This window comes from Numida meleagris, chromosome 2 (assembly GCF_002078875.1).
Source record: "Numida meleagris isolate 19003 breed g44 Domestic line chromosome 2, NumMel1.0, whole genome shotgun sequence".
In the NCBI taxonomy this organism is placed as follows: Eukaryota; Metazoa; Chordata; class Aves; order Galliformes; family Numididae; genus Numida; species Numida meleagris.
Genome location: NC_034410.1, coordinates 19,196,947 through 19,220,229, shown reverse-complemented (window position 1 = coordinate 19,220,229; position 23,283 = coordinate 19,196,947). Strand labels below are relative to the sequence as shown.

The window sequence follows — 23,283 nt, the reverse complement described above, 5'->3', positions numbered from 1 at the left end:
GAAATCCTCGTTTCCAAGAAGCGGGTGTTCCCACGCCGCGGCCGGGCGCGCTGTGGCGGTGCGGGCGGAGCGCTGTCCCGCGCGGGCAGGTCGGAGCCCGCCGCCCTTCCCCGCTCTCCCCGCAGGGCTCGTTTTCTTGGAAAAGCGAGCGCCGACCCACGTGCGACGCTGACAGGGTCGCAAAGGGGATAAAAAAAGAACAACAGCGGAAAACAGCCCGGCCCGCCTCTCAGCTATCACCACGTTATCACCTGCGTGTGCCTGGAAGGCGGCTCTTCCCTCCGCTGAGGAAAATCAGCTTAGGAAAGCAAAGTTTGAACAGCGAATTCCTGTTATTTTAAAGCACCCCATGTGACAGGATATTTCCTTATCATTTCGAGCCCAGAGCTTTCCCCTGATCCACCGGCCCTTCACAAGTGCGGCGGAGCTGCCCGGCGGGTCCTCTCCTGACAGCGGCGATGGCTCCCGCCCCGCTCCTGCTGCTCCTCGCCTTTCTTCCCGGCGCTTTTCTACTGCTGGGTAAGTGCCCGCAGGGACTGTGCGCGGCACGCCGGGAAGAGAACGGGGTCTCCGAGCCCCGCATGACCTGCGGCGGTGTGTGTGTGGGGAGGGGGGAAGCTGCCGCGCAGGTGGAGGGGCGACCCGGGGTCGGGGAGCGGCCCGCCGCCATGTTACTCCTCACCGCTGCCCTGCGGCCGTCCCGCAGCCCCCCGCTCCAGCTGAGCTGATCCATGGGCGGAGCTGCCCCATGTGGCAGCCCTTTGGGTTTTGGCATCGTAAGGTGCCCCAACCTGGGTTGTCCTGGGGGTGTTAGGGTAGCCAGTGTATTGGCATAGGGGTCTTTGGTTGAAAGCTGGAGCTTGCACTTGAGAATTACTCTGATTTCCAGTGGACTGCTATCATCTGGGGAAAGTTTTGCATCTGCCATTCCTTGCCATCCTCCATAGTCAAGGTTGAGGTTTACTGGAGCATAGTTTTGTAACACCGGCTTTTAACTTTTCTTGCTTTGTGTAGTTAGCTACAGCCATTGCAGCCTGTCCACTACAAGAAGTCACCGTACCTGCTGGCTGCCTCCTTGCTTTCCCCCTCCCCTCCTCTGGTTTTTGGTGCGCTGTTGGGGCACTCTGTTTTGGCCTTTGATGCTGTTAGTGCTTCTCTGATCTCCGCTTCTATAACCTATGATAGTTTGCGAATGCTACAAAGTCCAAAGCTATCTTTGCATACTGGAACTCTTAAAATGTAATCTCTACTGTGGGAAAGATACTTGGCACAATCTTTCCAGGACTGGAAATGGGCAAATCATTGGTGTGAAGGAAGAAGAAGAATAAAAACCAGTGGGAAAAAAATCTATCAGGGACTGTTTGCGGCAGCTGAGGGAAAAGATGCTAGATGCCTCTGGATGGGTTATTGTTGTGGTTTAACACTGACAGATACCTAAATACTGCGCAACTGCTCTCTTGCCCCAGTCCTCAGGGGGACTGGGTGTGGGCTCCTGGGGCATCCTCCTTCTCTTCCTTCCCCTGAAGCTTCTATTGCTGAGCATGATCTCATCTGATATGGAATATTTCTTTGGTCAGTTCAAGTTCACTGTCCTGGCTATGCCCCCTCCCATCCTAGTGCCCACCCCCAGCCGACTGACTTTTGGAGGCTCAGGCTGTTGACACAGCCTTGATACTGTGCAACCACTACTCAGCTGCCTAAACACTGGTGCAATATCGGCATAATTCTAGCTACAAGTGCAAAGCACAATGCTGTATGGGCTGCTATGGGGAAACGCTGTGCTCCAATGCGGCTAGACCCAGTACAGTTCTAGGGCTTGATTCCTATGCATTGCAAGTTCCTCTGCATTCTAAAGGACCTCCTTCCAGAAGTAATTTTTGAAATCTTCATTACGGATTACTCTCTAAAAAATTGTTATAATTCAAAGTATCAAGGCTGTGTTACTTGGAGTGATGCTGTGGAGAACCTTCCCGTGTACTTCCTATAGCTTATCTGTAGTGAAGAATGCCCCCCCGCCCCCCCGTTATGGGAGTTCTAAAGCAAATGTTGCTACAGAATAGTGATGAAACACATGGTTATGTCACTGAAATCTGGGAATAAAACTTGCCAACCCAAATGACATGTTAGAAAGCTGAAATTAATTTATTGCAGCATTGAGCGCATGGGAGAATCTCTCCTCCTAGCATGTACATGCAGGAGCTAAACCACACACATTGTATATATTGAGCATATGAATATTCATACATTTTCTGTGAAGTACCTGCCTATTCTGAGAATTGCTATAACTATTAAAACCTAATACTATGCATGTGCTATGTAATTATGGGGTTCTTTCAAAGCATCTTTGGTGGTTGTTGGGTTCCACTGAGAGGTGCTATCCAGCCAGAAGTTTGTATGCTCAGTAGGCTTGGTCCCTTTTTTAGTCAAGATATTATTTACAGAAATTGGCTGCTGACTAAGTTTGTAATTATCATTTTGATCTTGCTATGGTACCTAACACTATCAACCCTACTGGGGTATGGTGTACCTCTTCACATCTTGCTAATGTTGAGATTCTGCTTTTGGATTCTAAATGTCCTGCTTATCTAGGAAAAGCAACCTTCCCTAGATAGAATGTCACTTTGCGACTCTGAATTAGTTGCTGGTTATCAGTTACATGACTGAATAATTTTGCTCAGCCCATTTTACAAATGCAACTCAATCTGTTAAAAAGTAGTAGTACCCAGTGGTTAGAGTGAAGTGTTGGCAGGGCGTAATGAGTGTTGCACAGATACCTGACTTGTTTAGTATTCTTCTGGACTCCCTAATAACTCACACAGAAAGTGTTGTATGGGAATCTGTTTTGGTGTTCAAATAGACACAGAAGTAAAGCTGTAAACTGAAGCAGCCCAGGACTGTGATACAAATCATCTGTATGGTCATAGATGTGACAGGAGCGACTATGAGGAAAAAGAAATTCTGCAGTCTTAGTCACAGTTGCTCCTGTATCCTTCTGCCTCGTTCTTCCCTCTGTTTGGATGCCAATTTATTTTCAGTGCCTACTTGTATAAGCTGCTGCATTGTGTTTACACACTAACACCTTGTAAAGGTACAGTTAAAAAAGCAGAGGACCAAAGATTTTTTCTTTCACTAGCCGGACCTCTTTATTCAGCTTTCTAACATTGTTTCTGAAAACAAAACTCCATAATCCTTCGGGCTTGGCTACAGCAGTCTAGGCTTTTGACTTTGGAATACTATTTTTCATGTGTCTAGCACCCTCTCTTTAACACTGTAAGTTGCATAGAATATGTAATGTTGCATTAGGCCAGAAGTACAATTTTAGCAGTTTAAAAGATCAAGCAGTGTTTTCCATGCTTGTGAAAAAGTCTGACGTTTTCTTTTAACCGGAGACTTTAAGGAAGGTTTCAGGAAAAGGAGAGTTGCAAGCATTGCATGTATTGTGCGAAATGCTAGTGGAAAAGCAGAACAAAAAAAGCTATCACCAGCAGCGATAATTATATATTTCCTTGTATTGTCTATGATTAAAACTGATTGGCAAAAGGGAACAATTTCTGTCTTCAGTGCTCATCAGTTTTATACTGCTTCCCTGTGAGCTGGAAGCCAAAGGACAGGAGAAGGAAACTGAACCATGGATGAGATCAGTTTTGGTCAGCTCTTTCTCTGAGATAGAGGCTATTTGTTCCCAGCTGCTTCTTCTGTAGCAATTTATGATCATTTCCACATTGGAACATCAGTAGAAAAGGGAAAATGTTTTGTGGTTAATCTGTTTTCCCCTTAAGTATTTTTGCATCGTAGAACTTGCTTACTTTGGTAATCTAACACTAAAATAAATAATATTTCAATTAGCTTAAATCCTCGGAGTAACATAAATTAGTATTTCTCTTCCCTTACTCATAGCCCAGTTAAAATTCAGTTTTTAGATCTTGATCAACCTGTTAAATTATGAGATACAACGTTAGTGAACTATGAATTTATCATCCTAAAATGTATCTCAAGAGAACTGAAGGAGAAGGAAAAATTTTTGATCTCTGGGTGAGACCAGCTTGCAAATGTTTTACTATATAGTAGATCCAGGCTAATATAAGAAAAGCTAGGAACTTTTCTGGTGATTGCAAGTTTGAAACAAAACGGATTAATGCATTCTGTTAAATATATTGTACTAAGAAGGAGAAATAACTTTGGGAGCTATAAACAGCCTCATAAGTTTTCATTAGTCATTAAGGGGCATACCTGATGAAGGCAAATCCCATTGATGTCTGTATTTCATTCTTACTAGAAAAATGAAGAAAGGAGAAGGAAATCACCAATTAATGCTGCTGAGAGAAAAATGATTATGCTGTTGTAACCCTGCAATTAGCTTGTGTATATAGACAAAAAAAAAAATCTTTCCCCTTCATTAAGATTTCAGGGATTTTTAGCAGAGCTTATGAGCAGACCTCTCCACCATGGAGAAATAGAGCCTGAAGAACTTATGCTGTAGTCCTCACATTGGGAGTCAGGATCAAGGAGCCAGTGCTGCCAGAGCACTCAGCATCAGGATCTGCAGCGCATGGTGTGTGTGCTCCCTGCTTTCACTAACTCCGTGGGCGCAATTCGGAATAAAACAATGAATGGGCCTTTTCTCCTCAGTTTAACCCGTGCTTTAAAGCTGCAGGAGACACCAGATCTGTGTCTCTACTACCTTGCTGTTTTTAGTATAGATTCTTTCATTAATGCAAAATAGTTTAAATGTCCCAAAATCTAAACTATGGTATTTTACAGTCACTTTAACAGCTGTAGGCCACAGGAGTATCCAACCCTCTTTTGCTGAACAGATGATGAGATTTCAACTCCAAGAGTAGCATCCAGGCTCAGATTTCGTTTAGATGGTAGGTAAGATTGTTTCAAGTCAAGTGATTCCATTGCCTTTTGTCTTACAGATACCAGCACCTTTTTAATATATAATGAAGATCACAAGCGCTGTGTATTGGCTCTGAGTTCTAATTCAGTGACTACTGCTCCTTGTGTTCAGGAAAATGAGTCACAAAAATTCAGGTGGGTCTCAGATCACCAGCTTATGAGCATAGCATTCAAATTGTGCTTGGGAGTACCTTCGAAGAAAGACTGGGTTCCGATCACTCTGTATCCTTGTGACAAGGCTAGCGAACTTCAGCAATGGGAATGCAGAAATGAGACTCTCTTTGCAATCCAAGGGGAAGATTTGTTTTTCAACTATGGAAACAGACAGGAAAGGAATATTATGCTTTACAAGGGATCTGGTTTATGGAGTAGGTGGAAAGTCTACGGAACTACAGACGATCTGTGTTCTCGAGGCTATGAAGGTAAAGTTCTATAAATTAATTTTGTAATGTATTTTGAACTGATTGCTATGTGTATCTAATTACAATATAGGAGATGTGTGGGAGAATTACCTTAGTCGTCTTGGTGATCAGTGAGTGTGGATTTTGGTGAAATCTATAACACTTGAGTGTGTTTTATGTTTTCTGAGGGGTTCATTTTGTTTTTTTTGTCAAAGTTTTGATAATTAATAATTAGATAATTAACCATGCAAGGCAATGGACAGTGATAAATTTGGAAGGAGAGGAAAGCCTTTGGTTGTTTAGAACATGTATTTAACTATTACACAACAGTTAATAACATCTTTGGCTATTTACATCGTACAGAAAGACATAGAGTGAATGTCTATTCTGTTGATTATGTTCACCTTTACTCTGCCACCCCACCCCCAGGGAGAAAAAGTGATTATCTTCTGTAAGGATTCAGTTAACTCTTGGTATCTTCAGATCAAGTATATTTTTGGTGCATTTCTAGATGTTTGAAGCTCCTCTGAGAGTTGGTGCTGAAGCGTTAGACAAATAAATTAGATATTTTAAATAGTTAAATTTGAAAATTGATATATATCCCATGCAAATTACCACTTACACATTTTTAAACTATTGTGTCTCCTTAGATACCTACACAGTGAGAGGAAATGCTGAGGGAGCACCTTGTGTATTCCCTTTTAAGTTTGATGATAAGTGGTACGCTGACTGCACAGATGCTGGCAGAGCAGATGGCTGGTTCTGGTGTGGAACCACTTCAGACTATGATGTTGACAAGAGATATGGATTTTGCCCACTGAAACGTAAGTTTCGCATATTGAAGATTCCACTTTGGTCTTTTATTCAGTTGCCTGGAAATATTACTGTCCTTTTCACGCGTTCTACAAAATGTAGTTCAAAACCTGTATTTTTCTGTCTCTACACAGCTAGCTATCCTATAGGAACTACTTACATATGTGAAAATAGGTCTCAGCATAAAAAAAAAAAAACAGCTTGACTAAATCCAGGTGAAAGTGTGTGAATTGTATACTGGAACGTGTAATTACACCATTTACTTGAACAGAAAGTTAATTTGATGTAAAGATGTTACATTAGTATGTACTATAGGCTGCGTAGAAGTTTGTGCTGCAGAATTGGAAGCTGGAATATAACTTAATTGAAAATTAAGACTGCTTCACAGAAATGAATGGCTTTTTGAATATAAAAGAGCTTACGTGGTATTTCCTTAATGTATGTACTACATTGCTTACTGTGAGAAGCGTTTATACTATTAATTCCCTGGTTCATGTGTAACTAGAGTTTAAGCTGTAGTATTATGTAATACAGAACTTTATGTAGAAATGTTGATATTCCTTTAAGTAAATTTGAAATTGTATTTGAATTATGTTTAATTTAAATAAATTTTCTCTGGACTCCTGTAAAATATGTACTAAGCAGTTTGTCTTCAAACTGCTGCTTCTTCTGTCATGATGGGAGAGGACGCATTTTTCCTTCCCTTCTTTATTACTGTGTTTTGTTGTAAAGCTCAAACTGATTTCATTTAAGAACAAAAGAGAAAAATATGTCTTTCCTCTTTCCTTTGATGTGAAGAAAACAGAATGGGTTGATCTTAACTGGTTTGATGATGAAGTATTATTGTATGAAGTATGATTTCCATTAACGTTGCATTCATTATCTGAGAGAAATAAAAATTGCATGCTTTTTCCTCTGCCAGTATTATTTTCAAGATATTAAAAACATTGGTGGTATCAATTCCATGAATAGAGCACATGCAAGACCAGCGTTTGTTACCTGTCTAGCATTCTTTGAGTAAAGCAAGTAGGAGGTGTCATTAAAAAATTGTTTAGTTCTTTGGCATAATTCAAGGAAATCCATTCAGGTTGTTTTTGGAAAAAGTTGCTTTATGCTGATTGCCTGCATGTTTCCTTCCTGATTCTTCAGTACTGACTGTAAAATATTCACATTTAGGTCATTCACTTTAACGAGAGACAGGCTGGAGTAGAAAAGATTTAGTCAGCCCTACAGCAGAGAACTGCACTGTGTTACAGAATGATAAGTTATTAAACTTCAAGAGCACCTTTTAAACATATAACATTAAAGTCTTTGTATGTTAAAGATTATTTAATAAAATGTAAGCGGTGTTGTTTTTAAACTATCTGGGGGGAGCAAAGGTACTGATATGAAAGTAGGTGATATGGACCATTACAACTCTTTGTTCTAGAGCCCCGACAAACACTGAAATTAAGATTGAATCCGTCACTTTTTTATCGTAAACAAAACCAACTCAAGTGTTCTCCAGTATGAGGAGGGCTAAGATTGTACTTACAAGCAATAATTATACCCAAAAGAAACGTGGAAATCTGATCAGTAGAGGTAACAAAATTGTGAGTGTGAGCTCTTCAAGTGGTGCTTCAAAAAAGATGCTGATGCTGTGACAATGAAACTTAAATCTCAACAGAAGAAACTAAGAATTGTTGCTGCTACTTCAGACAATTTTTAGTATCCTAGGAAATACTGATTCTTTACAGGATACACTATATCTTTTTCAGCTATATGTTCCATTGCAATGTTAAAGTAGGTGTTGAGAAAGGTTGCACAAGATACTATCATCAGGAGAATGAGTCATGGGATGTACACACAGCTGTATTCAGTGGGCAAAAGTCCATTGGGACCCCTTTCTTGGCAATTGAAAGGGATAGAATTTCTCTGAAAAATGTAGAAAGGCTTGTAAGTATTGCATACAACTTGCAGCTAACTAGGAAGGAAACAAAGAGTGCAGGGAAAAAGGAAATATTTAAATAGTTTCAGCCTTGTATATTAATCATTGGGCAAATTTACATTTGTGCATCTGTTCAAAAATACTGACTTTATTTTATTTATGGCAGGCTTTTTCTCATGTTGGTGTTTTGAGATGTCTTGAAGGATTTTCCATTGTGGTTTTGTGTCTAGTTCAAAATGCGCTGTGAATTGGTCAACTAAGTTACAAGGAGTCATTTGTCTTGTTTTTTTTTTTTTTTCTGATTTACCTGGAACTCATAACCTGATTTTGGACCTCGCAAATTTGTCTAGGAAAAAGAAAGAGAGAAGCACTTTAGAAAAAAATATATCTACATGAAGATAAGCATGTGAAAGAAATTTAGTATACTTTAGATTTTCTTTTTTACTGTTGACAGCACTTAGTTTTATACCTCTATATATGGTATTATATAATGATATAAATTATTAGTTATATTTCTTCCTGATGTATGGTCAGAGAGGAAGAGATTACAGCTGTATTTTAGGATGTCTAATAAGAATTATATTCAATTTTCATTTGCTACAATTCTATTCATGTAGTTTCAGAGAATATTGGACTGAGATTCCAACTTGTTCTGGATGGATAATTAAGCAAACAAGAACATTTTATTGTTATTGCTAGTCAAAGGCCAGATTTCAGCTTGCAATTTTGAAATTAAAATTTCTCAAGTCCATTACCACCAGTCTTTCCAAGTTTAGTAGAAGTACTCCATAGGGTAGTTAAAAGTTAACACTTCTTAAAATTGCAATTGAAATAAATATTTCCACTGATAGGACACTTTTTTTTTTCTTTCCTGTAAGTTTTAGCTTGTTTGTTAAGAGCTATGACTGGAATCCAGTGCGTTTTTGGTCTGCTTAACTTTGTTTTAAGGACTGAAATTTCTCGAAGACAAGAATGAAATCTTGTGCCTTACTATTTCATACTTCTGGGACTCCGATAGTAGACTTAGTGGAAACAGTTCTCACTAATTTCAGTGAGGTGCTGAATAGGTGCTGAATTATTCTGTGTAGAGATAAAGTTTACTTTTTTCCAATTATGCACTAAGAACAGGTGTGGTTCAACATGAATTAAGTTTTGATGCTAAAATATATCATTCCAGAAAAGTGAATCCTCTTCTGGTTTCTCTGGGGATATTAAGCTTTAAACAATGCCATATAGATTTTCCCAAACCCTGCTCTCTTAAGGTGTAGTTGCCTAGAACTCAAATATTTAAAAAACTAGGAGTTCAAAGATTAAGAAATGAGCTTTAGTTTTATGAAAGACCAAAGTTCTTCAAAACAGCCTCATATGCAACTATAAATTAGAGACAAAGAGAGGAAGGTTGAAGGTCGAATGAATGCTTGTTTTTCTCTTCCTTTCTATTAATTGCACAATATCTGTAAAAACCCTTTCTGTCAGGCCAGAGACAATCTTCGTTACTGAATTATAGATTTTAATATTACAGTCTCTGTTTTATCCCAGACATGCCCATGTGCACATGGTTTTGTGGAACATAGCATAGTGAAGAAATTTTGGCTTCTGATACTCATAAAATACTTTGGATAGAAGTTTCTTTCTGGATAATGATAATGGAATGAAAGTTTCCATATTTATTCAAAAGTCCATATTAGAGTATACTATGAATTTATTTTGTTGTCTAAGGCTAATACAGAAAGAAGTACTTTATATTGTCTATAAGCTATCAGATTTAATACAGGAAAAAGTGGAACTGGTTACTGACCTGCTGACATCTAACGTGTACCACCCTTTGTCCTGAGTTTTGTTTATTGTACTGTTTTCCTCTTATTTACACACGCAGATTTTGTGAGCTCTCTGAATTCGGAAAAGGAAAAGACCTCTTTCTCTCAAATTTTTCACAGCTTGCAACTTAAGGAACTGATACAGGCTTCAGGAATTTCAGTACTTTTCCCATTGCTGACAGACATACAGTGACCTCTTCAATATTCTGCTTTTGTCATGCAACTTTTTTCTCTCTATGGAGTGATATTTGGCTTGCTGCTGGGGCCTCCTGTAGCTTCCATTTTTCCGTCCAATGCATAGGTCTGATTACCTTTATTTTAGTAAGGCAATCCAAAGCTACTTCACATAGTACCCAAAACTAAAAATAAATGAGGATTTCTTAGCTCAGAAAAATCATCTGCTTTATGGACTTAAGCTAGCATGAATCTGTGAGATTGTAGTGTTTTTCTCCATGGTGACAAATCAGTTATTTTAGAGCAACTGTGGCTACTGATCTTCAATCTTACACAGCAGCTTTGTTGTACTGGAGAAAATGGTGATATTGTTTCGTGATGTGTGTGTGTTGTCCAACACCACTGTCACTGTTTAGCTCAGGCCTGGATTTACTAACACATTAGAGGACTCCTTCCATGCCTGTTCTCTACTGCAGCGTGTAGCTTTGTGCTTTTTTCAAAGAATCGTAGAATGGCCTGGGTTGAAAAGGACCTCAAAGATCATTGAGTTTCAACCCCCCTGCTGAGTGCAGGGTTGCCAACCACTAGACCAGGCTGCCCGGAGCCACATCCAGCCTGGCCTTGGGTGCGTCCAGGGATGGGGCATCCATAATCCCTTGGGCAACCTGTTCTAGTGTGTCACCACCCTTCTGAGTGGATTTTTGATCTGTGATTTATTCTATATTTTATCTGTCTCAGTCTTTGTGATCAGTTACAGCATTTCTTTTTCTCTTGACAGTTAATAGTATTGATTCGTTGTGGAATACTGATCCTCTAACAAATGTCCAGTATCAGATAAACTCAGAGTCAGCGCTAACGTGGCATCAGGCAAGAAAAAGCTGTCAACAACAGAAGGCAGAGTTATTAAGTATCACAGAGTTGCATGAGCAAACATACCTAGCAGGTAGAGTAATGTCATCCATCAGTTTTTTTTTTTTTTTGAATGAGTTGTTTTAACTGTGGCACTTACATAGCATGTTCTGTCTTGAAAGTTGGTATTTTTTTCAGTTCTGTTAATTGTAGATTTAAATTGTTATCTTGAATAATTCAGATGGAAACTTGAAAAGATAATGATTATTTTCTCAAGAATTAATATTACCGGAAAATCACAGTGACATAAAAACCACAGCAATTAAGTAATTCAAGCAATAAAGAAAGAATTTTGGAATGCATGTAAATTCAAAGTAGTGTTCAAAGCAAAGACACAAATACCAATATTGCATTCTTTTTATCTGTATTTGCTGTGTGTGCTAGTAAGCATTTTTGGCAAGTTTCATTAAAGCTGCCATATCACCTTTATGGGCTAAAATATGAAAAGAAAGAAAAAGGAAATAATAAACAAGAGGACTTAGAAATAGCTTAAATTCAGATTCCTTCATCTTTTTTTCCCTGAAGTCATTTCCAAACTTCCCTTCTGTGAAAATTCAGTCTTGAATTCGTGCTTGAATACATTTGCATTCTACAATGAGACAGAGTCTTGCTTTCACTGTCTTCTAAGCCTGTGTGCACACAGGAGGTAGTCCACTATTAAAACTACTAGATAGATTAGAAAACATTTTGATAAACTTCTCTGTGCCGTAAGCTGAATTTTGTTCTTTTTAAGTTCAGAGGATGACCGATTATTTGATAAATCTATTTTTAATACTATATATAGTCTGTTCTGTGAAAACGTTTGTTTCCATTTAAAGGATTTGGCTAAAACATGAGTCTTCTTTACGGAGTGTGAGATTAAGTGTTAATCTTAAAATTAATGCTCAAGAGAGCGTTGAAATGTAGGAGTGAATTTTTAGTAGACGTGTTTTAATTGCAAACTATAATATATTGTTGCCAAAGTCAGTTTTTCATTCTGCAGCTATTCCGGTAGAATGAGGTTTTCCTATCAAGCTCAGATCTTGATTCTCTTAAACCACAACTTGTTTGTAAAGAAGTAGTACTGGAACACATTAATTAGCTGATGTCAAATCAGACTCTGGCATTACATTCCAGTCCTTTTCAGTACTTAATGACCCCTGCCTTGGCCGTGCTTCAAGTGCTACCCATAACCATAGTGTCAAAGACAAGTCAATACATAGAGTAAATTTGAATACTGGCGTGAAGCCCTCAGTCAAGGCAGAAATGCTTAATGTAAGTTGTGTGATAATTTTCGGTAAGCTATGCAGAAATATATTAATTCAAAAGCAATCAGCACTCATCCAGCTAAGCTTGCAAGTCTTATACATAAAGCAGAGAGAAGCAATTGAGTCATAATTACTATAAAAATTAACACAGAACTCAGTAGGACCATGCATGGGCATGATATTATTTCTAAGTGCTTTTCAAATTAGAACAGTATGTTGGAACATGTTGTGGAATCCTGACTTATCATGGCTAAAGAATTGAATTCATATGAGTCTGAAAATGCACCACATGTGCTGTTAAAAAGATGACTTTTGGAATGATCGTATTGAAATGTGGCATGATAAAACACTAACAGCTTACAATACTAGTTTAAAATATTTTGTAAATTTGAAGCTCACATTTGTTAATTTTGTTGGAAAAGAAAATATTTACATGACAAGAAAGAATTCATATTTGATTTTAGAAAGCTGATTATTTATTCACTTAGCTTCTATGCAATTATCAGTTTTATATTTTGTAATTCTGGAGAAAAAGTGTTTTGCTTCATATTCATGACAATCAGCTTACAAAGAGCATACATGTATTATTTTTTTTATTTTAACACAATTCCCCACTCTTAAAATTGTGAAAACTCCGAAAAGTCAAAGTAATGTGAGCAATGTGAAACTGTATGTGCTGTTTAGCATAGCCACCTGAAGTCTGTAGTTAAAATTTTTAAATCTTATACTGGGAAAAAGGGGAACCAGAGGAACTGAAGCTTTCAAATTTCAAGAGAATGTTTGCTCTTGCTGTGCACTGCCGATATCTTTCTTTCTTTGTGTTACCTAGGTTTGACTGGCAAGCTGACTTCTGCTCTTTGGTTTGGCCTTAACAGCCTGAATTTTGACAGCGGATGGCAATGGGTTGGTGGTGCTCCATTCAGATACTTAAATTGGGTTCCAGGTAAGGTTATGTTTTTTCTAAGAGATTTAATTCCTTTCTTTTCCAGTTTGTTTTGGTTATTTGCGTAATGATTGGATTTTTATTTTCATTTTGGATTGACCAACCTTGGTGGTAGTACATATAGAACTGAATATGTTAGGCTAGTCTACTCAGAAGCAAAAACAGCTGCTTCACACTTGCAGCTGCAGTGCTGAACTCCAGTGCCAGTATTAAAAACATACCCTCCTATGCCATCTGTAGACAGCAGTGTAGAGGTGCTTTTCTGGCTTATTATTCAGTGTCTGTGTTAAGGTGACTTTTGTCAGGACCCCTGTTTCCTTACACTGACTGTTCAGGAAGTCTTTGGAAACTGATTTAAGTGGATGTCTGAAGTTATGCAGTGTGAATACTCTTCATTTTCATTGAGTGTGTCACACGTATTTAATTTGCAGTAACTGTATAAGTTACTCCATCATGTCACTCAGTGACATCCCTTCCCTTGTGACATGACTTCTCTTGTGAAGATAAGCCCCAAACTAAATTTCAGGTGGATAAAACTTCTTTGTAAGCTTTGAAAAGTGAATTGAACCACTGTATAAATAGCTCTCCAATGGGGAGTGCACACAAGGCAAACAGATGGGCTGAAGTGCAAGTTCCTGAGAGGATGTTTACAGGTCTGTCTGCCAAAAGCACAGGTGAGGAGCTGCGTGTAGCGAAGAGTGGAGAAAACCTGGTTTTGAGTTAGAGCCAAAGCAGCAAGGGAAGCTGTTCATGGTTGTTAAAACTGCAGACAGCTCTCAGTTATCCTGTAAAGAATTATATGAGCTCTGGAGTAACCAAAATGGGCTCCATTTGTTTCTAACTCTGCTGGTAGCTATATAACTAATTTTACATTTGTGCTTTCTCCTTCATGGTTTCACTTTGGTCAGCGTAACTCTATCTCATCCCCATTTCCATGGGTGTTCAAGACCTAACTGTTATTTCCACCAGTAAATTTTAAGAGTTTGTGGAAGCTCTATGTACTTCCATCTCACTAGTCCTAAACAGGTAACAGAAACGTTCGATCATTTTAGGTTCAACAAGGGAGCTAAGTTATCAGCATCTAAAATCATGTGGATTAGGCATTCGGGAGAGCTAACTGCCTACAGTGGAACTTTTTTGTCCATTAAGATCATTTATATTTTTGTTCTTGAAATAAGAATAAGTTTTTCTCCCATGGGGAGAGCTGTAATCTAAAGAAGAGAGAGAAAATTTTCAATGAGCAATCTTGCACACTACAAATTCTTGTTTTGCCTTGTTTATCACTGAGCATCTCTGACACTTGTTACACAGTAAAGTTCAGATATGAAACAAAAATAGTGTTAAAGTTAATCATATTAGACCAGATCTTGAAAAGTTCATCCATTTTACTATAGAAATTTGTGTTCTACTAGTTCTACTTCCTTTCTAATGCTTTTGTTAATGCCAGTCTTCAACTAAGGAGAGCCAAATATTCTGCTCTTGTTCTATTATTTAGACAAGTGGACAACAAGTTCAGATCAGCAAAATAATTGCTTACTATTTCTACTAAATGCAGAATTTGACTAGCTTACTGAACAGGTAAAAAAATTGTGCTCTAGAATTGAGAAAGGGGGGGAAAAAAAGAAATACATGCAATGTAATACCCCACATCAAGAGTTTGAACCTGTGAAAAGACTTAAAATTGTGAACTGGATAAATATCTCAATTTGTGGTTACTGTGAGCAAAATATCTGCTAAGGGAAAGGACTGCATCATTCAAGTTAAAGGCCTGCTGAGAATCACAATTGCCTATATACTAATGTCTCTTATAATTAAAGCATGGAACAAATTAAAATCTGAAAGTAATTGGAAGTGTAGCCATGAGATGCTTACACTTAGTTATTGTTGTTGAGTGGCTTGTCATTTAAAAAAAAAAATTCTCTATTTATTTATTTACTAAAGGACATCCTTCTCCAGAACCTGGAAAAATCTGTGCTGCATTAAATCCTGGCAAAGTTGCCAAGTGGGAGAATTGGGAATGCTACCAGAAACTTGGCTATATTTGTAAACGAGGAAATGCTACTTTAGAATCTTTCATTGTTCCTACAGGTAGGCTTGGTAACAATCCCCTAACAAATCATAAATTGAGAAAAGATGATGTCTGTGCAAAAAGTGACTTGACCGAGATTCCTTGTAAAAGTGAACATTGTGTGCTTCCTCTTTATTCTGGTCTCCTTACTTCCTGTGTAGTATAGCTGAGTTCTCTTCCCAAAAGCAAACGAACTGTCACATTTTGTATGTAGAATAAAAAGGTAAATAATATAATGCTTAAAAAATTGTGTAATTATCTAAAACTCCATGTTCTCATTGAAACTGCTCTGTCTCTCTTGCTGTCATTTTTGCTGCTTATGAAATGGAGTAAGTTTAACAGTGCAAATTAATATACGTAAGTATATATATGTAAATTATATATATGTGTGCACGTATATGTATATATGTGTATATATAATGTATATGTATGTATATATACACACACACACATATATATATACAGACACTATTTTAGAAGATATATAATTTGAGCACTTGCTTAAGGTATACAGAAAAGACAAATCAGGGATAAGTCCCATAGCTTTATTTAGACTTGTTTCCTTATTGTATCTCTTTGAGCTATAATTTACTCTGTAACTTCTTCGTTTCAACACTCTTTTCTTCTGTTATCTCTCATTTCCAAGTTTCTTTCTCTTTCTAGATCATACAGGTATCTCCCAAATCCACGGACATTATTTTGCCCAGGTTTTAGAAGCAGAAATCCATACCAGTACCGTATTTCCAGTTCATTTATTAATATACATTATTGGAAGACCGGATGTCAAATGATGAGTTGCCAAAAATTTTGACTTGAAAAATATGTTTTTTAATGTTGTTTCTGCAGTTGCTAACATATAGCCAGCTATATGATATCAAAAAAACTTGAAATAGTGTCTTCTGCCTAACCTTGTTTCTCTTTATAATTAAGAGGAAAAAAACATGAGTGAGCTAGTGTATTATTAACCAAGTATTGAAATCAATGTTAATTAAGTAATACTTCAGTTTTGAAATTAATTGTACTTATTGCCTGAGTTGGAAAGGACACTAGTATATATATTTTAACACTTTTCTGAATTACAGCGTGAATAATTGTTAGCATTTCTATACATCTGATAGCCAAAAATTTATTTAGGTTGAAGTCGATTGTTCAGTGGTCTGTTACTCAGCTTTTCAGTTTCATAAACACATCTTTAAACACTGAGGCTTGTAAATGTACCACTGATTCAGTACTGGCTACTATCTTATTTAGATTTAGATTCAGTCTTAATTCAGAGCTAATGGCTATTTCTTTCTTATGCAGTCAGGGTTTTGATTTCCTGCCTCACCACTCCCGTACTCAGGAGCATCAGTAATTTCCAGGAAGAACAGAAATGAGACAAAAGTTTTCAATTGTACAGAAATTGCTGAGTAAATGTGGTGACAGATTAAACAGAGATTGGCAGTGCTTCACATCATAAAATATTTTCCAATATGTCCTAAGGGAGGAAGTCATAAAAGAAAGAAGCATGCAATCATGCAAGGTGTTAAGTGCCCTCATTTTTTAATGATGTAAAGTAGAACTCATGGCAGATGATGTTTTCCTGACTAGGGCTCCAGAGTCAAAATACAAATTAATTGCAAATTCATGCATGCAATTTAGTTGTGCACTCTCTACTAAATGCAGAGGCGATCCTTTAATATTTTAACCCTGGAAGTTGCAGTTAAGTCCAAAAGAGCAGTGTGTGCAGACTGTGGGAGAGAAGAACACTTAATAACAGAATGTAATCATGTATCTGTAACAAAGTAGAGAAAAATCTTTACAGATTCTTTATTTTTGTAGCATTAGAACATTTTCAGGGACCCAACAGCTGTGTGAGCTTTCTTTGCAGAATTTTTTTTTTTTCCAGCAGGGGGCCACATTATTATATACATTTAAGTCATTTAGAATTTAGGGCTTCAAAGCGGTTCTTCTGTAACATGGCAAAGAGTATCAATAAGAATCCATTAATTTCACTTGAAAAACATGCTTATTTTTTTTAACTTCATTTTCTAAGGAAAGGCTGGCTGGCTGTTTACTTCTACGAGGTGACTGCCAAAATAGTCTTCATCCTAATTCGACAACATAAAGTATTAAGTTTCCAAATATTTCATAAGCCCCAATATCTGATTAGAGAACTAAATACACCTAATTTAACTGTTACAAATGCTGTGTAAGCTCTCTCTTATCAACTACAAGGAATGAATGTGTGTGAGAGAAATGTTAATGCCCTAATCATGAGAATCATTCTGGTAGTGCTTTCAGCCTTGTAGACATCTAAGTTGATTACTGGCAGATCTTCAGAGTTCAGGAAGCCAAGCTTATAGTTTGCAGAATTATTTGGTCTTTTTATGGGGAAAAAAATAAGTCTATGCTTCGTTTTTGTATGTTGATCTGTTCCACAGTATTCATCAACTTGATATTTGGGATAACATTTTTTTGTATACGTTAACATGATTACCATTGTTACGTATTACTTTCTTTAATATGTCTTGCTTATTTTGCTGAAGTCAGATGAAGCTCAGGGTTTAGTACCTATTTTCCTTAGGATTAAAAGTAGATCGTAGGGCTTTGTATTATTGTGTTTTCATTAGAAGAAGAGGGAGGGAAGCACAGAGTTAACTTCCACTGACTGCTGGAAATGAAGACCTTGAGGCTTTCTCCTACTGAGAAATGCCCAGCTATGTCATTCAATAAAATTTCCTCCAAAGAAATTAGGCTGTCAACTACTTCTCCAGTTTTTCTGCTTGCAACAAATTCCCTAGTGTTACTGGATTTACTACCAAAAGAGCTGATTTAGCATTGAGAGTAATATTCATACAGTTTCCTTCAGTCTGAAAGGGAGATTCTCACGGAGCCCCAGCGGAAGAAATACCTGTGTGATTGTCTTTGTAGCTGAGTCTGTACTGATAGCGTCAGTTCTGTTCTGTTTACTTTTTGCAGAAGGGTGCATTGAGTGAGTATGTTAAAGATGCATATAAGTCTAGACTTCTTTCAGAGCTGCTCTCTGACTGCTTGCTGTAGCAAAGCACTGTAAAATGCACATGCTCAGAGCTGACCCCAGATCCCGTACAAATAGGGTATCTGCCTAAAGCATTATTCTAATCTCTACAACAGCATCTGTCACCTCTGTTTCATTTCTCTGAACACCACCACATACCATCAGGTTGTCTTTCCAGCATCTCTATCCCTATGTTTTCCTTCTGTGGCAGGATTGACAGGACTCAGACCATACACAGGGCTTCTCATCCCTGGGATGGCAGAGTTCCGTTTTACTTTCTGAAAACATGTTGGCACTTTTTTGAGGTGGGACTGCAGGCAGAAAATTATGTTTATAACTGTGCTCTGACACTAGTGTGTTCTGTGTTCTGATGCTAATTACCTACTAATTGTCAGCATCTTTTAGCTGAAACAGGAAACACATTTGCAAACTTGGCCTGACTGATTATGACTTCGGATGCCTAGTTAAATGTTTCCGTGGAATATACACCACTGTCATACAGAAACACATTGCTTGTTGTTCTCTGACATCCATAAGTTTATTTTTCCAACAGAAGCTCTGCAAGCCTGCTGTCCCTGTTCTGCTCTCTATATTGGTGTTTGCTAAACCTGTCCGCTTATTACAAATGCTGTTTATCATACAATTGGATGGCTCTTCTCTCAAGGCTGAATTGTTTGCTGAACAGCAATGTGGTTGTTGGCAGTACTCTGTTCTGCTAAACTCCTAAAAACAATCTTTAAGCACAAATAATTTAATGTGACAGAATAATTTTCTCAATTGAGCTTTTAAAAAGTATTCCTAAAAGCAGTATTTGAAATTGGGTTCTTGCATGATCCTGTAGAATCCCTTGATTTTTCTTTGTTATTCTTGAAAATGCAGCTAATTGGTAAAGTACTTGAAGTCTGGTGGGGAAAAAAATTACCTTCATATATAAGTTCTGTAAGCCCTGTATCTTATCCTGTACCTATGCATCACTGAGAATGAAAAGAAATGCTGACATGAAATGCAGAAAAATAAGAGTACAACTCTTTAGATTTTACATTTTAATATGCATGTCTACATATAAAGGTCAGAAGTGTAATTTGCAGTTAATTCCTTTCTATCTTTTCACAACTTGCAAGCACTTGTTTGCAACTGTACTGCTCTTAAAATTCCCAGAATTTTTTTTTTAACTTTTAATCATACTTGTCATGATGATCCCTTTACATGTTTTTCAAGCCTGCTATTCTTGAGGATGAAAATAAACAATTATTTTAAGTCTTTCCTTATGTAATTTTAAATCTTTTGTTAAGAATGGAATTCTGAAATTCTTCATTTTTCTTTTCAGAGACTGATGTGCCTATTAAATGTCCTGATCAATGGATTTCATATGCTGGTCACTGTTACATAATTCACAGGGACCCCAAAATATGGAAAGATGCCTTAACATCTTGCAGAAAAATGGATGGGGATCTGGCTAGCATCCATAGTGTTGGAGAGCACAGCTTTGTTATTTCTCAGCTTGGGTACCGTGAGTATTTATTTTTATTATTTTTTTTTTGCCATAACATATCATTTATGCCAAGAAAATAGGAAGCTTAAAAGAAAACAAGGAGGCTGTTTAAAAAAAAAAACAAAAAACAAAACAAACAAACAAAAAAAAACAACAAACAAACAATATCCTGATCACAGGATGCAGAGGAAGTTAAATTTTAAACTTCAAAAGTTGGAAAAAAAGGCCAGTAGGAGAATTAAAACTACACTGACTACGCTATCATGAAAAAGCTGTGATCAGTGTTGTGAATTGCATCAAACACTAAGTCTTTTCTCAGGGTCTGCTTTTACCTCTTCTTAATACAGGTTAAGGCCATTTGTAATGTTTTCAGAAGCTGGAAATTTTTTTACTTTTTTTTTGCTTTTGCTCTGCAAAGATAGCTGAGAGGAAACAATATTTGTTGGTCAGACAACTTGGGGGGAAGATACAGATTCTATTACTGCCATGTCCATGTTTTTCAAGTAGCACCAGTTCCATTTCTTCTGAAAAGGGAAGCTGTCTGTCCCAGTATGTGTATTCAGAGGCACCCTATCTGAAATGGGGTTCACACACTCAAAAGTGTTTGCATACTCGAGTTCTTGCAAGGCAAGTTTGTCTACAGATGACCTTAGGTGGGATGCTCCTTAGATGAGATGAAACTGTGCTGATGCTGAGGCCATTTTGTAGTTGCTGTTGCTTTACATGTAAATTATTTTACATTTAGTGTCAGATACTACTCTTTGATGGGTGAGACATGTTCACACCTATGTTTGCTTCGTTGCAGTAACTAATCCTGTGTGTTCTTTTAGTACCCTGTAAGTGTGAGGTAGCTTATTTTCACTGAAAGAGCAGTAAGCTGTCTTGAGCTGCTGCATAACAGCAGGAGTAGCAATCTCATAATAGCTAATGTGCTCCAGTTTTATATCCTGTTCTACTTCAGAGCAACTTGTGTTTGTTCTTATGATCATATAATCATAGGATATCTCAAGTTGGAAGGAACTCACAAGTATTATCAAGTCCAACTCCACATAGAAATTCCTAAAAATAAAGCTGTATGTCTGAGATCGTTGTCCAAATAGTTCTTGAACTCTGGATCCCGTTCCAAGACCCGACCACCTTCTGGTGGAGAACCTTTTTCTCATTCCCAACCTGACTCTCTCCTGATGCAGCTCTGTGCCACAGTTCTGTAGCTTTCACCGGAGAGTAGAGCTGAGTGCTGCCCCTCCGCCTCCCTGTGAGGCACTGCAGGCCGCCACAGGGCCTTCCCTGAGCCTCCTCTGCTCTGGGCTGAGCAAACAAAAGGTCTGCTACTCCTTATACACCTTATCCTCGTAGACCCTTCCCCATCTTCCCAATCCTTTGGACGGTCTCTAATAATTTTATGAGCCTCTTATATTTTGGCACTCCAAACTGCACACAGCGCTCAAGGTGAGGCAGCATGAGCCAGAGTAGAGCACAGAGTAGGGCAGTGAAGGAGTGATATATTGTTTTCTGAACAATGGAAAACGTTTTTTCTTTGAAAAGGGTTGATTAGGAAAGGTGAGACCTCTTGATGAAGCATTAGGACATTTGAAAGAAATTAGGCTCTCAAGGAAATTAGATGTGTTTTCACCTCATTCCTTGGAAGCAGGTTATTTCAGAGGTTAATACCTTCTCCAAAGGCCTTTTCTGGACTGATTGCATTGCACTGTGTTTTTAAAAAGTGAATATTTCTGAAAGGCATATAGTTCTGAAGGAAACCAGACTTCTCACAGATGGCACATGTACTGCAACAGACTATTTAGAAAGTAATCTTTTCAGAGGAGGAAAATTGAAACTGCTGAAGAAGCCTTTTAAGGCATTTGTCTCTCAGTATCAGATTGCCATTGCTCACCCCTGTGATGAGAGCACTATGTACTGTAGTGCCTCAAAAATCTTGCCTGGATCAGAACTCTGCCGCAATAAGTGCGGTAGAAACAGAATAAAAGCCCATCTTTGCACCAGACAATTGACAGTTTCATGATAAAACTAAGCAATAAGGGGTACAATGAGAAATCTATGGTTGCAGTAGCAAAACTTTTTCAGTTTTGGCATTTATCTACAAGGGAGAACTTTAGAGAGAAAGGTGAAGAATAAAAAAGAAATGCGTTGTGCATATTTACATGGAAGTGCAGAATTGATGTTGCGCAAACATGGCTCAGTGCATGTTTGAGAGAGGGGGAAAGAGCTAATTCATAAAGTGGTTGTAGGAAAAAAAAAATGGTGTTGAGGTAGAGGTCATGGAACCCTATGCCAGCATTTCTTCTACAGAGAGGAGAAAATGTTATATGGGAAAGGGCCCCACTAATTCTTGGCCATTTCTGATTAGCACAGTGTCATGGTTTTCACAAAACCATGACACGCAGCTTATTTTATGACATAGACATAATCTTTGTGTTGTGGAGTGCTGTTTATTGGTTGTATTACCATGGTATGAGCCCACCATACTTAGAAGCTCTTGCCTTGGAGGAGGCTTCTGGCGCTGGGTGGCAAATGGGAAAAGTTGGTAAGGACAGTATGGATGAGCTATGAGGGCTGATTATACTCAGATATAATAAAGATGGGAAAGGAAATGGAGGGGAAAAAGGAAGGATAGAGAGGTGACTATTCAAGTGGCAAGCTGGGAAGGTGATTTTTCTAGGAGCTTGATTTGTCAGAATAGGATGCCTCTATCTTCTGGTAGCTAGCAGATGGCAGCAGTGTCACAGGAGAGTTTTAAGTTGCTGAGGTGTCTATTAAGATCTGAAATGTGTTAATCAAAAAGGATTGCCTTAGGGGAGATGATTTTAACAGTGTTTTGCAGACTTCTGTTTCTTCCCTGACTAGCAACAGAAGAGAAACAGTTCCAGTTTTCATTTGGAGAACACTTGAGCAGCTTTTCGGTGGACACAAAATCCCATTCTTAATTTCCGTGGACAATTCCATTGTCAAGTCAACTGTGGTCAGTATGGGTAGAGGATGTTAAGAGGAAAATTGTGCAAGAACGGAAAACTGTGAGAACAAACTGTGAGCAGGAAAGACATCTGAGTGTTGTTAATTCCAAATGTTCAAAATACAGTCCTATCATGCCACCACTAATGATGGAATTAAATATCTTTTATGACTCTCATAATAAACGTCAGTTGCAGTTAACAAAGTCACAAAACCAATACTACAACGGAATGCCCTTTGATGATTAAGTTTAATCATTATAAATGCCAAAATTTTAATCTTCCATAGGATTTTTTTTTCAGAAGTTTTTTTGCAGAAGAAAACTAGATAATGAATGTTATAATAGCAATATGGTAGAGTGAAGAATTGAAAGCATAGACAAATAAACCTCTAAGAAACAGCAGCTGTGAAGTGAGATGCCTGATTAATCCTGCACTTTCCTTCCAAATGAAAATTTACTCTACTGTGGACTGAGAAAAAGTGAAACAGCTACAGGGATTGCATATTGCTGTAAAATGAAATGAAATATAGGAACGGATGATGGGACCACTTGCAAGCGTGCTTGCTGACTGTCAGCTCTAAGAGACACTATGGGTGTGTGAGC

At 38.0% G+C, this 23,283-nt stretch overlaps 1 protein-coding gene across 3 annotated transcripts in view; it reads left to right on the top strand.

Annotated features, from left to right (window-relative positions):
* The window catches only part of LOC110395139 (macrophage mannose receptor 1-like), a 53,685-nt gene continuing 30,681 nt past the window's right edge, over positions 280 to 23,283 (top strand). The window contains exons 1-7 of one of the 3 annotated variants that reach the window (XM_021389292.1): positions 280 to 519; positions 4,920 to 5,321; positions 5,951 to 6,124; positions 10,810 to 10,974; positions 13,017 to 13,130; positions 15,072 to 15,218; positions 19,545 to 19,727. In XM_021389292.1, the coding sequence (XP_021244967.1) occupies positions 459 to 519; positions 4,920 to 5,321; positions 5,951 to 6,124; positions 10,810 to 10,974; positions 13,017 to 13,130; positions 15,072 to 15,218; positions 19,545 to 19,727 (1,246 nt within the window). In that variant the 5' untranslated portion in view covers positions 280 to 458. Of the gene's footprint in view, positions 520 to 4,919; positions 5,322 to 5,950; positions 6,125 to 10,809; positions 10,975 to 13,016; positions 13,131 to 15,071; positions 15,219 to 19,544; positions 19,728 to 23,283 lie in introns of those variants that run through there. The other 2 variants (XM_021389294.1, XM_021389293.1) reach the window with 2 other exon arrangements.